This window comes from Pristiophorus japonicus, unplaced genomic scaffold (assembly GCF_044704955.1).
Source record: "Pristiophorus japonicus isolate sPriJap1 unplaced genomic scaffold, sPriJap1.hap1 HAP1_SCAFFOLD_3177, whole genome shotgun sequence".
Lineage (NCBI taxonomy): Eukaryota > Metazoa > Chordata > Chondrichthyes > Pristiophoridae > Pristiophorus > Pristiophorus japonicus.
Window position 1 is genome coordinate 1 of NW_027252974.1, and position 14950 is coordinate 14950.

The 14950-nt window shown below is 44.9% G+C and overlaps 1 protein-coding gene across 1 annotated transcript; it reads right to left on the bottom strand.

The window, feature by feature from the left end:
* Nucleotides 1-2911: 2911 nt before the first annotated feature.
* On the bottom strand, nt 2912-9432 carry LOC139249546 (transmembrane protein 106C-like; the record flags this gene model as incomplete). The annotated part of the gene is made up of 4 exons (XM_070872482.1): nt 2912-2962; nt 3735-3875; nt 7192-7351; nt 9369-9432. Coding segments are annotated over 4 exons (416 nt in total), but the record flags the coding sequence as incomplete, so codon positions are not given.
* Nucleotides 9433-14950: the final 5518 nt, after the last annotated feature.

Sequence of the window (14950 nt, forward strand, 5' to 3'; positions counted from 1 at the left end):
GGGAGAGCGAGAGAGGGGGGGGGAGAGCGAGAGAGGGGGGGGGGGAGAGCGAGAGAGGGGGGGCAGAGCGAGAGGGGGGGGGGAGAGCGAGAGAGGGGGGGGGGAGAGCGAGAGAGGGGGGGGGAGAGCAAGAGAGGGGGGGGGGGGGAGAGCGAGAGAGGGGGGGGGGGAGAGCGAGAGAGGGGGGGGGAGAGCGAGAGAGGGGGGGGGGAGAGCGAGAGAGGGGGGGGGGGGGAGAGCGAGAGAGGGGGGGGGGAGCGAGAGAGGGGGGGGGAGCGAGAGAGGGGGGGGGAGCGAGAGAGGGGGGGGGGGGAGAGCGAGAGAGAGAGGGGGGGGGGGGGAAGAGCGCGAGAGGCATCGGGTCGGGGAACAGGAGCGCGGGTCGGGTCAGTCGGGGGGGGGGCAAGCAGGTCTCGGGTCGGGGCGGGGGAGGGGAGCGGGTGTCGGGTCGAGGCGGGGGGAGGGGAGCGGGTGTCGGGACGGGGCGGGGGGGTAGGGGAGGGTGTCGGTGTCGGGGGGAGCGGGTGTCGGGTCGGTGCGGGGGGAGGGGAGCGGGTGTCGGTCGAGGGGGGGGGAGGGGAGCGGGTGTCGGGACGGGGCGGGGGGGTAGAGGAGGGTGTCGGTGTCGGGGGGAGCGGGTTTCTGGTCGGAGCGGGTGTCGGGTCGGGTCGGCGGGGAGAGAGTGTCGGGTCTGGTCGGGCGGGGAGCAGGAGCTGGCCGTGGGAGGAGCCTCATTCACGCAGCCCCAGTGAGGCCATTGGGCCAGGGCTAGGGGCTGCGTGCTTCGGGCCCCTCCCACACAGTTCGGCGCCTGGAGCTATTGCACTTGCGTGCCCACTGTAGCGCGCATGTGCAGACGTCCCGGCACTGTTTTCAGCGCAGGGACCTGGCTCCGCCCCCCCACAGCTCGTGCTGCGCCGAGGGCCAGAGGATCTGTAAGTAGGTGGAGAATACCGAGGATTTTTTAGGCGCGAAAAACGGGCGTCCAGGTCGGAGGGGCGCCTGTTTTTTTTCTTGTAGAAACTTGGGCCCTTTAAGTGCAGTTTCTCTTTTAATCATTGCTTATTAGACAGACAGAGTAAACCAGTTGTATGTGATCAAGGAAAACCAACCATTTAAAATATCCTAGTCAGTTCTCCATTTTACTTGAACATTTCCAAAAAGTTGATTTTAAGGAATAAAAAAGGAGCAGAGAAAAAAAAAAAGTGTCAGCTACTGCATGTGTAGTTTTCGTCATGCATCTGCAGCCATTGGCCAATTACCTCCAGCTCACAGTAAACCTTGGGCTAGAATTTGCCCAAAGCCCACCAGCACCCAATAAAACATTAAGGCTGGGATTTATCATCAGCAGTAAAAACGTCAACATTTTTTTTGAAAATTCGCCCAGCGAAAAAAATGGGCCTTACACCCACAATCTGGGCTAAAAAGTGCAATTTAGGATAGATTGGGTGGTGTCTAAAGAAAAATCTATAAAAATTTACCGAGGCTATAGAATGGGCCCAACACCAAAAAAATACAATTTTTCAAAAAACCCAACTTAAAAATCCACCAAAAACATTCCCAAGACACTTAAATTAAATCAGATTTTGAAAATAATTCATTAAAAAAAAACAATTACCTTTTTCTTGCAGACCTACTTGCCTACTGCCCAGCTCTGCTGATCCTTAGAGTTTAATTTTTTTATTAATTAAATATAAATATAAATACCTACAGGTCACCACTCAGCCAAATATCATGCCAGGGCAATCTGGACAGTGCATTCCAGCGGTCCGCTCCCCAGCAGGACTTTGAAACTGCCGGCATACCTCAGGTAAGGAATTTTCCGCTCACCTGATTATCAGCCACATGCTCAGAAACCAGGCGGTAAGCCATAGGAAATTCTAGCCCCTTGTCAGTCAACATGTAGACACTTCAAAGGCCTAGACTTTGCCAAGAGCCCAACACCCGATTGCCAACCCAGAAAAAAAAAGCTAACATTTGGTAAGTAACGCTGGCAAAAGTTTCCACTCAAGTTAAAACTAATCGCCAGGCAAGAAAATGGATCTTGCATTATTCTCAGTGGTTAAAGGGAAACGAAGTAAAATGGGCATTTAAAAAAAAAATTTTAGTCCGAGGCCTAGGGAGGGGAATTTTTTTTTTTAAAAACCATTCCAAGACACTTTTTACACCTAATCGACGTTTTTTGAAAAAACGAACCTTTAAACTTACCTTTCTTTGCAGAGTACTCACCTACTGCCCTGTTTAAGGAGCTTTCACAGGGCGGTTCCCTCGGTGATCTGGACGGGCTTCCGTTGAGACAAAACTTACACCCTGCCGATTTTCTCAGCGGTACAAGTCAGCAGTTTGGTCCCAGTGGGAGTTTTCAGATTTGGGTAATACCATTGGAACAAAAAAAAGAGGAAACTTTCGCCGGGCAGAAAAACAGCTGTACCGCCGAGAAGCCGCCGAAAATGAAAGGAAAGTTTAGCCCATAGTTTTTAAGCATTATATCAGAAGTTCACATTTCTAACATGCACACAAGCCAGGAAACAAATTAGAATTTAATTACATTGAGTTAGAAAGATTGCATTTACTGCTATGCAGAACAATTCTCATCTTTTCTTCCTTTTGACAATGAGGGGTCTGCTTCGGAGTTATAAACAGCTTTTAAAACACATCTGATTCTATTTGACAATTTTAACTATAGTGCCCTGTTGCCTGGTTACATTGCACGTTTATTTCAATATGCAAATAAAATTCCTTTCAAACTAGAGCGACGAACAGTTCTTTTAGTGTGATCATAGAGCAGGCATTTGGTTGGTCCCTAAAATAATTCAATGGTAGTAGATTTATTGAGCGAGTCATGATTAGCACACCATTTGTAGAGAAAGAATGCTGCTGGCATTCAGGGCAAACAAAAAAATTGTACTTACTATACATATGTTAGGGGTCCACTAAATTCCATTCGAACAGTGTAGTTCACCTGCAAAATTAGGTTCACAGATATAAGACAGACAGTCATTAACAATACAACCCTGATGTAAAAAGTTGAATGAAGTTACCATTTTCACTTCTGATGCTAGGCTTCAAATCTAATCTAGAGTGACCAGATGAAGTCTTCTTTCCTAGCTACAAGGATGCTGTGAACACATCGAGGCAGAAGCCTATAGTATCAATTGGAACCCAATGAGATTCCCTGGAATGACCCTTAACTTGTCCCAGGTTCAAGATGGTAAGCAGTGTATATGCACTCAGCCATTTAGTTATCCACAGTCCATGGTCACCAATTGCCATGGCTGTTTAAGTTGCACAATGCAAGAGTCAACAACATAGCTGAAGTCCTGACTTGTCTGAAATGAGAGAATAATCTCAAAAGAGGGAACCAACTTCAGGCAGGTCCTAAGAAATTCCAGCAGAATGGCGAATCAAAGCAGATTGCGGGCCTAGGCACTCATTTAGCCCGAAACTGGCACAGCACCACCACATTTCTATGCCTGTGTTCTAGTCAATGGGAGGCAGGGCACAAGAGCCAAGAAACTTAGCAGAGCAAGAAAGTGAATTTACATACTAGCATAGGGCCAGAGGCTTTATGATCTTGAAGTCAGAAACCAGATGTAGCACTGCCTATCTGGAACACTCAGCAAGGAACTTACCCAGAATCAAAGTTTGGGGGGGGCCAATCGAGAAGAGGGGAAGGGAGAGAGAGACAGGAGTAAGGCAGAAAAAAAAAAGTAGTGTGCAGTCAAAGTGGTTACCTGTTTTTCACTTAGAGGTGGTATAACAGAAACATTATTCAGCTGCTTCGTTCCAATCACAGTTTTCATGTACTGGACCTGGCAGGTGAGTGTATCCACAGAAACCGTATAAAAATTCAAATTGCTAATGTTGAGGGTGCTCTGAAATACAAGAAACACTGGTTTCATATCAAACCAAGAGAACATTCCTGGCAATGGTTAAATATTCAGATTGGACAGTATCAAAAAAATGGCAAAATTGTTTTTTTGCACTGTAGAGGCTACCTGGTCACAGTTCCAGCTATACAGCATAGAACTTGGGTTTCTGCACTTTTTACTAGCAATTAGCAGAGTGATCAAGACCACAGCACCATGAGAGGCGAGGAAAGGTGGAACGTCAGTGTACCTTCCTCCCTTTAAAAAAAAGTCAACAATCTCAAACTGGAATCGGTTTGCTGAATGCGACATGGAAATTAATTCTATTGCTCACAGATCCACCACCACCTGGGATGAAAGCTTGTGACTTGGTCAGCACAGGAAGGTCCCCAGTGTCCCACCACTGATATCACTTCAGAAGGGAGATGGTCATGCATCAATTCAAATATGGCCCTGGCGGTGGGGTGGGGTGGGGGGTTCCCTCTCCCGGCAGTTTAAAAAAAAAAAAAAAAAAAAAAGAGGCCCCAGGTGAAAGAAAGAGCACCTAAAACAAAAATCAACTGGTCATTTGCTGCTTGAAGGATCTTGCCAGGTGTAAACTGGCGGCTATGTGGAGTCTGGAAAACACTTCAAAAATATTCCATTGGCTGTGAAGGACTTTGGGACATCAAGGATATGAAAAAGGTGCTAGAAGTAGGCTTGTTCTTTCTACATTCAGCCACCGGGATGGCCATCTTGGAACTGGAAGGATGCCAATATCTGATCAAAGTTATGCTGTCCTTTTTATATAAAAAAGGATTTTGCTTTGATGGAAACCACTGAAATAAATAAAGGGTCAAACTGCCTAGATTTGCTTCCCAGCCCTGAGGTTCAATCATATGCAAACTTAGCCAGAATCTTGGATAGTCATAAGCAATGTGACTATTAATCATCTCTTTAATGTTGGCTGGTCTATGGAAAAGTAGCTTTAGATTTTTTTTGGTGTGGTAGAAAGTAGTAATGCATTTCTCCAAATAACTTCAAGTTTTGCACTGCCAATTATATACTGTGCACATCAGGAAAAGGCAGCTCTAAAGCAGTGACATTGGGCCCAAGTTTCCACAAGAAAAAAACGGGCACCCGTTTTTCACGCCTAAAAAAATCCTCTGTATTCTCCACCTACTTACAGGTCCTGTGGCACTCGGCGCAGTCAGCACGAGCTGTGGGGGGGGGGGGGGGGGGGGGGGCGGAGCCAGGTCCCTGCGCTGAAAACAGTGCCGGGACCTCTGCACATGCGCGCTACAGTCGGCACGCAAGTGCAGTAGCTCCAGGCACCGAACTGTGTGGGAGGGGCCCGAAGCACGCAGCCCCTAGCTCTGGCCGAATGCTCTCTCTCTCTCTCGTTTATTCAGGTTGGATTTATTTGTAGAAGTATAAATAAGGATTTATTGTCGAATTTAATGAGTTTCTCCCCCCCCCCCCCCCCCCACCTCGTTCTGGACACCTAATTTGTAACCTGCGCCTGATTTTTTTTTTTAATGTGTAGAACAGGTTTTTTCAGTTCTACAAAAATCTTCACTGGCTCCATTCTACTTTAGTTTGGAGTACCATTTCACTGTGGAAACTTTCAAATCAGGCGTCAGTGGCCAGACACGCCCCCTTTTGAAGAAAAAATTCTGTTCTAAACTAGAACTGTTCTACCGGACTAGAACTGCAGAAAAAAAAGTAGAGAATTGCAATTTCTAAAATAGTCCGTTCTCCACCAGTTGCTCCTAAAAATCAGGCGCGAATCATGTGGAAACTTGGGCCCATAGTGTCATCTGTAAGCAGATCAAACATGCAATTTGGCTACATGGATTAGTAATAAGCCAGACAGTATTGGCATAGGACAAAACCATTTGAACATTGAAAAAACTATTTGCAGTCTAGTTACCCAGACAACTGCCAACAAGTTAAAACAGGTTACATAAAATGGAGCGTTTTTTTTTTTTTATATACACAGCAAAATTAATGCTTTGTACAAGACACAAGTACAGATTTAACATAACTTTGTGATTTTAGAACTACTTTGATTGCAGAGTATCAAAGTTTGATTTAGGTATATCCATATCTTACAACACTTGCCCCAGCTCCACACTGTTGTACATCACCACAAATAGAACTATTAGTTACCCCACTGCAACTAGACGAAACAAAAAAAGCCCCCAGGGCAGATCAATGGGCCTTCCTTTCAACAGACCATTTTGCAAAAAAATGAGGATAGGGATGAAGAAGGGATTGGAGTATTTCACATTTGAATGAGCTCTCACACTCCAATCACAAGTTGCACTGATTTTAACTAGCTCAGGAGCTTACCAGACACACATTTCAGGTCTCCTGGTCAAAGGACAACCAGTCAACCTATCCATGATTTGTACATTATGGTTTAAAAAAAAAAGTATTTGGGATAGAAATGGCCCTTAACCAGTGGCATACCAACAGGCCTCCCAGGCCAGCACAAAATTGGGCACCCATTTCAATCATCAATGCAAGCTGCTGGCACTTGCTGCATCTCCACAGGCAGCTCACTGATCGAACCATGATTTTGCAACTGAGGGGATGCATTAGGCCCCGTAACTAGCAGTTAAATTTGCAGTGATGTACAGATTATCTGGAGATCTTGCAGTGCACAAATTGACTGCCATATTTCACTACATTACAACAGTGACTACACTTCAAAAGTAATTCCTCCACTGAAATGTTTTGGGATATCCTGAAGATGTGAAAAGGTGCTATATAAATGCAAGTGCGATACTGGAAGAATGTGCGTGTCATATGCACCTCCCAAATATCTACCCCACCCCCATTTTCCCTGTAGGGTTTGTATAGTTGCCCCTTCCCTTACTCCATTGAGTTATTGACCTATTTTGGGGACCTCAAGTACATCAAATTGCAGATTTGTCTGAACACTTCACAGAAGAAGATGCATGAAAATGAAATCTAAATACTGACAAAAGACAAGAGTCCTGAATGGGAGTTTTAAAAAAATTACACCTCCCCACATGATCAAGAGGGCAGACCCATTGAAAAGAGATTACCAATAATTTAATTTAATTAACCTAGAGGCCAACCCCAACCACAGAAGCCAGACTCAGGCCCCAAACTAAATTAAGGGGGCAGCAACAGACCACATAAATTGCTAGGTCTTGGTCATAATCTATTGAGTGCAGACAATATCATTTTGAGGGGAATTAGATCAGAGATAAAAAGGATTTGTGGAAAGGGCAGAGATATGGCTCAAAATGGAATAACTGAAAACACTTCCAATACTAATGTATCGAAACACTTAATATAAGCTTATTACCGTCATGTCAATGAAGACTCGAGAGTTATTGGTGTCAAACTTCACTATAACCACTCTGATCCCATCATCGTTCACAACCACTGACCGAGGGAACAAGAAGAAGACAACCAGTCCAGATATGAACAGGCACAGGAATATGGATAAGAAGACATACAATTTCCTGAAATAAAAGACAACACTGTTTATGCAAGAAAGTTTAAAAAAGTTTCCTTTACATAGCACTCTGCTCAAAAACAAATTAAAGTCCCAGAATGGAGATTTAAATCCACTTTCTCTCCCCCCAGCATTAGCTACAAGCTTAAGTTTAGCACCACTGGTCAGCTACATAAGTGATGCCATCAGTTTTTGGGTAGAGTGAGATAATAGGCATCATATGCAGATGGTAAATTCTATTTACTAAATCTGGAAGATGCAATTTAAGCTAGCCTTCTTCCTGCAGCATCCAAGTTACTTTATTCCTTTAAAATATGAGAGGTAAACCATTATCTAAATTTGATCTGTTTATTGCATTTATGGATACACCTCAGGAGAACTACTTGGAGGACCAGGAGCCACTTAAACCACACTCTTCTAGTTCCCGGAAAATTCCAGACAAAATAAACCTCAGACCACTGGCCAAACAGACTTGAACCACTAGAACAGCCTCATATAAATGCAAGTTTTCTCTTAACATTCAAATGTGTCCCAGCCTCTGATCAACCATCAAGAGCACAAATCCATCTCATTAGCTACTCCTCATTCATCAAAATGTTTCATTATCCTTCCCAATGAAGAACCACCTCTGCCAAACCCTTTCCTCACCAACACCAGTGAGTAACTTTATTGCTCTCCAAGATGATCATCCAAGTGGCTTCAGTTACTACCACCACATCCTCCTACCCAAAACAATCTCTTCCCAGCTGCTACCCAATCACAAGTGTTCCCCTTCTCCAAGCTCAAATCTTTCACAAGACCCACCTCTTGCTCATCAATCCCCTTCCCACACCATCATAAATGGCTCCCTCAAAATAAAAGCATATAGTCATCCTGCTCCTCAAAAACTGCTACATTCAGGCCTTCAAATTCACCAACCTCCTGTTCTTCAAACCATGTCTAGTCAAAAATGGTCCTTCTGACATGGCTTCCAAACCCCATGCAGCTAAACCCCAATCTGCACTTAAACCTTCAGACTACTTATTTCAGTACCCTCCAAAATATACTAACTGCCCCAAAATACCCACCTTCTAGCCTCAACTCCTGCTGCCACATGCTGCATCACAAGCTCTTCATTCCTCCAGGTCCAGCCTCCTTTGCAATGCCACTCCCCAGCCATCATTCCACTATTGGCAACCGAACAACTCTGCTGCTTGTGCTCCCCACCCAAAAGAAAACTCTGCCTGCTCCCTCCCCTACCTTTAAATCCTCCTCAAAAACCTACCTATTCAGCCATAACTTCTAGTGCTCAATGGGCATTTTGACTCTTAAAACACCTTGGAACATTATTCTACATTACAGGACTATTTAAAAAAAAGGAAGTTTGTTACTGTTGAATGCTACCATTAGTCATTCATACGTACTGCTGGCCAATCATGGAACTGTATTAACCAGGGTCACATGAAGCATGTATTCAACACAATGAATTACTAAGACACTATAGCAGTCAGCATAGGACAAGTGCAAGTAACCAAGTCATCTATCATCAAGTATCACAGTGCCGAGCCATGCAAGTAGCTACATTTCCATTTAAAAAATCCTTTAAAGCTTTGAATAGGACTTTAGCATGTAGTTTCTAGTGTGTCCCCAGCTGACTTGATCATTGTACAGTGTTGCTATTACTTGGGTGTGGAGAGAAAGCACAGTTCAACTACCTCAGACAGCATAGTCACTGGAATCTCAGAAAATGTAATGGCGGCATAGGAAATGTACAAAATACATTTACCTGGAGCAGTGAAAGCAAGTCCAGAAATACAATTACAAGTTTAGTTTTCCAAAAGTAGTTCATGATTGCAGATATCATTCGGAGCTGTATAATACAATACAAGATATAGAGTGAAGTAGTAACTATTGCAGCTTATACACTACTGGAATAGGTGGTGATAAATTAAAGCTCGTTAATTCCAATCTATTTAGTGTTCGAGACGTGACCAATTCATGGTCCAGTCACATCAAGAGTTCCATATAGTCCTCCCAAGACTTACGTTCTTTGTGGCTGCAGCCTCTGGTCACTATATGGGATCAGGGCTACCAATTCATTTATCTGCCCTGCAAAACACAAGTGAAAAAAGACAAGAGCTTAATAAGTCCAACTTATAACATCAGTTATTAGAAGAGGGCGAAGCAAGATATCACCAGCTGACTTTCCCCCCCCCCCCACAAAACAGTACATTTTCTGGGCTGTCATACATCAATATTATTAAACCCGAGGAACAAAGGAGTATGCTGGGGAGGCTCTATGGAAGGAAACTCCAGGAACTCTGGCACAAATCTTCCAGAAATCCCTGAATACGAGAGCGATGCCTGGGATTGGAGAAAGGCAGATATTAAAAAGTTAACAGAACAAACTGACCCAGGAAACTATATACCAGCAAATTTGCCATTCATTATGGAACAAGTTTATGGAAACCTTGGAGCATCTTGATGGACATAAAAATCAAAGATAGCCAATACGGATTCAAGGAGAGGTTTTGCCAATCTAACTTATTGATTTTCTAAGAGGGTGCCAGGGGTAAGGCAGTGAATGCAGTACACCCTGTACTTATTTCAGTAAAGCCTTCGATACAGTTCCTCTACAAAGTCTGGCATTGAAAGAAAGAAAAGTTGCATTTATGTAGCACCTTTCATGATCTCTGGACATCTCAAAGGGTTTTTACAGCCAATTAAGCACTTGAAGTGTATTCAATGTGGTAATGTTGGAAATGCAGCACACATTCTCTCACAGCAAGCTCCCACAAACAGCAATAAGATAAATGGGTTTTGGTGATGTTGGTTGAGGGACCGATTTTGGTTAGGGTTTGAGGGACCGATTTTGGCTAGGTCACCAGGAAGAACTCCCTGCTCTTCCAATAGTGCCATGGGAGGTTATGTCCAACCGAGGGACTCAGTTGAACATCCCATTCAAAAGACAGCGCCTCTGACTGTGCAAAGCTCCTTCAGCACTGCCTTGGGGGTGTCAGCCTAGATTGTGTGCTCAAGTGGCCATTCCAATGGTCTTTGAGCAGCTTGATACATACTTGCCGAAGTCCCAGATTGTGTAACAGTGCAGCCTGATGCAGTTTGCAACTTTCTTCCTCACCTGCATTGGATTTTAATCAGAAGCACATTTCAAGTCCTGTGTTCTGCTGGTAGGGAGGTTAGCAAGAAGCAGTTGGAGACTAAAATCTAATACAGCGTTAGGCACAAGTGTCATGTATACAAAAATGGCAATATTTCCCTCATAACCAGAGGTGATACTTTCATCCAATGTGAACCTAGATTCATGCCACAGAAAGAAAGGCCCCTCATTGCATCAGCTTAATTTCCTCCATAACGAATCTGTTCACAGCACAATTTATTTCTGGTTACAGTCAGTACATTTATGCTCTAGGATAAGAACCATCCTGATCAAGCAAGTAGCAAGCCACAGTACACATTTTGTTGCACAGTAGCATGGACTAGACCATTAAATACCACATTTCAGAACCAGTTACTATACAGGATTTTGAAGAGAACTCCAGTTTTAACCAACTGGATTTCCAATCAATGTCTACTGCAGCATTCCAACCAATAAACTGACATTTTAGGGAGGACTTGAAAGATTATTTTAATCACAATTTCTACCGAAGATCTAGAAAGTCAGCTACTGCAAGGGGCAATGTTCCAATCCATTGGAAAGATCCATCATTAACAGAAGACCCTTCTTCACTCCTGCTCCCAGCCAAAATGTCATTGCCTCAGCTGTTGCTCCAAGAAAAAAAAAACATGAATTCTAGGGAGAAAGGAGTATGGTCCCCAAGTTTCCACACGCGGCGAAAAAGGCGCACCTCAGAGCTGGGCGCCTGTTTTTCGCACCGGAAAAAAAGTGCGGTATTCTCGAGCTCGATGTCTGCTTGGTGCGGCGCACAGGGGGCGGAGCCTACCACTCGCGCCGATTTTGTAAGTAGGAGGGGGCGGGTACAATTGAAATGAGGCTTCTTGGTGCCGGCAACCCTGCGCGTGTGCGTTGGAGCGTGCACGCAGTCTGAAGTAAACATTGGCACTTGGCCATTTTTAAAAGTACTGCAGAAAAAGTGAAGATTTGTTTCTTGGACCCCTGCAAAGGCTTGTATTTTAATTTTCTTGATATTTCTGTGTGTGAGGGAGTGCTTTTAGCAGCACTGCTGAATAAATCACCTGCTGAAATCAGTGAGTTCAGCTTTTCACTGCTAAACTTGCAGAACCAGTGCCTGCAAATTAAGGACTGTGTGTTTGGAGAAATAAAAGTGCCAATTCAACTTTGCAATGGATCAACGTCCACTAAGAACAAAGAATTTCGTGCATGAGGAAGCAAACCATTGCATAATGTGGTGTTGACAATGCAGCACCCATTCTGCAAATTTAAATATAAAGATGTCGATGTGGCTCTCCCTGTCCAAATGGCCTCAGTCAGTCCCCCTCACAGCTCGAAGGCTGCTGCTGTTCTTTCTTCGGCTCCCGACCAGCCACTGAAATCCCATGGCCGAATGGCCTCACGTCCGCTCCTGATTCTTCGGCTGCCTTCGAGCCACTGACGCCGCCCCATAAGCGTGGCCGAATGGCCTAAAGAATTTTAAATCTGCAGCTGCGTGTGCAGTGTTCATTCTTCGGCTCCCGGCCAGCCACTGACGCCGCTGCAATCCCATGGCCGAATGGCCTCAAGTCTGTCCGGGTGCTGCATCTTCGCGGGGAATGAAGGCCTGCCTCAAGCACCGCAGCTCAGCTCGAAGGCCGCTGCCGTCGAGACACTGACGCCACACCGCTGCCTGAAAGGCCTGCCTGAAGCACTTTCACACAGGTAGGAACATGGTTTATTTAATCTTTTCTTATAAATTTTTTATTCAGGTTGGATTTATTTGTATAATATTTGTATAAGTATAACTAAGGATTGATTGAAGAATTTAATGACTTCCCTTCTCCCCCAACCTCGTTCCCTAGGGCTAATTTGTAACCTGCGCCTGATTTTTTAAAGTGTAGACAAGGTTTTTTCAAGCGTACAAAAATCTTCACTTACTCCATTCTAAGTTAGTTTGGAGTACGTTTTCACTGTGGAAACTTTGAAATCAGGCGTCAGTGGCCGGACACACCCCCTTTTGAAAAAAAATTCTGTTTCAAAGTGAAACTGTTCTACCTGACTAGAACTGCAGAAAAATAAATGTGGAGAATTCCGATTTCTAAGATAATCCGTTCTACACCAGTTGCTCCCAAAAATCAGGAGCAAATCATGTGGAAACTTGGGGCCATAATTACCAATAAAACAAGCTTTCCAGAGCAATGTTACAATATGTAGCGTGATATTTGTATCACTACTCCCTGTGGAACTAAACTACAGAACCAATGGGAAGCTGTTTAACCTACTCAGTCTCCAGGACAGGTCCAAGATCACCCAACCTCTGTCGTTGAGCTGCAGTACACAGACAACGCCTGCATCTGCACACATTGAGGCGGAACTCCAGGATATAGTCAATGCATTCACCGAGGCACATGAAAGCATGAGCCTTACGCTTAACATCCGCAAGACAAAGGTCCTCCACTAGCCTGTCCTCACCGCACAGCACTGCCCTCCAGTCAAGATTCACAGCACAGCCCTCGACAACATGGACCACTTCCCATACCTCGGGAGCCTCGCAAAGGCAGACATGGATGCAGAAATTCAACACCGCCTCCAGGTGCAGCCTTTGGCCGTCTGAGGAAAAGAGTGTTCAAAGACCAGGCCCTCAAATCTACCACCAAGATCATGGTCTACAGGGCTGTAGTAATACCCACCCTCCTGTATGGCTCAGACACATGGACGATGTACAGAAGACACTTCAAGTCGCTGGAGATATATCACCAACGATGTCTCCGCAAGATCCTACAAATCCCCTGGGAGGACAGGCGCACCAACATTAGTGTCCTTGACCAGGCCAACATTGAAGCACTGACCACACTTGATCAGCTCCGCTGGGCAGGCCACATTGTTCGCATGCCAGACACGAGACTCCCAAAGCAAGCGCTCTACTCGGAACTCCTTCACAGCAAACGAGCCAAAGGTGGGCAGAGGAAATGTTACAGGGAAACCCTCAAAGTCTCCCTGATAAAGTGCAACATCCCCACTGACACCTGGGAGTCCCTGGCCAAAGACCGCCCAAAGACCGAGGAAGTGCATCCGGGAGGGTGTGGAGCTCTTCGAATCTCAACGCCGCGCGCAAGAAGAGGTCAGGCGCAGGCAGCGGAAGGAGTGGGCAGCAAGTCAGTCCCACCCCCCACCCTTTCCCCCAACAAATGTCTGTCCTACCTGTGACAGGGTCTGTGGCCCTCGTATTGGACTGTTCAGCCACCAAAGGACTCACTTTAGGAGTGGAAGCAAGTCTCCCTCGATTCCGAGTGACTGCCTATGATGACTACTCCTTGCAATGCAATCATTTGACTTTTTCCCCCCTTCTACTGCATACAACTTATGGGTGGTGTGGGGAACTGGACAAGAATTAGATTTAGTACAAGATCAGATGCCACGGTTTGCAGCACATCAAGAGACTACTCAAAAAAACAAGCGGTCAGTCATCAGCTTAACTTTCCAATATAAATATAAAAAAAAGTCTAGCAAGGAACAAATACAGCAAATCAGAATTTGTGACTATTTGGATCAATGCATTTTCTTGAAGCAGTTCATGGAGTCCCCCAAACATCCTTGCATCAAACAAAATTGTTTCTAGCCATTAAAAACAGATGGAAGGGACCAGAAAGCTATATTTCACTTGGTGAATACCCCAGCAGTCAATGTGGGTGGTGCAGAGAAAAGACAAGAGATTTCATTAGCATTAAAACAAATTTATGAAAACAAAAAAGTTAATGCTCAGTCCTCCTAAAAGTAGGGCACATAAAAACCCCATGAGACACTAGTCACAAACGGAGAACCTACTTTTGCTCTGGCCTTGTGCATCAGAAGCAAGGCTTCTTCTTTTAAATAGTGTAATGCAGTGTGGTGTGATTTGTTGGTCTTTATTCACCTCCCCACATGAAAGGTCTTCAAATATTTCTGCATGCAAGCAGGGATTTTAATTAAACACTTGTCACCAAGGCAAATTTTTAGGTTTTAAGCTTGTTTTTCCAATCAAATTCGTAAATTCTTTTCAGTGAGATCAATGCAGACAAATCTGCCGATTATAGTAGTCACTCTGGATAAACAGCAGCACAATACAAGGTTATTGCGTTGTCAAGCGACAAGAACCACCTAAACTTTTTTTTTTTAAAAAGCTGTGATCAGTGAGAGGGGGGGGGGGGGGGGGGAGACAAGAGTTCAGACAAAATAGAGATAGTGCAAATATTTGGCAACAGATATGCTGGTGGCATGGGGATCGTCACCAGCCTGGAAAAATGTTACCAGTCTTTGGGGGGGGGGGGGGGGGGGGGGGTGCATTTTGGGACCAGTATACAAGCAAGTTGACACAAGTGTAGCATGCTTAGGAGAAACCACCAACGCCTCAGGTGTAGATTCATTTATAGATAATGATAGCAATGATTAGTCAACAACCCCATTATGGTTGTAGGACAAGATCCCATGGCACTAGTAGCAGGCAGTGTAGATGGA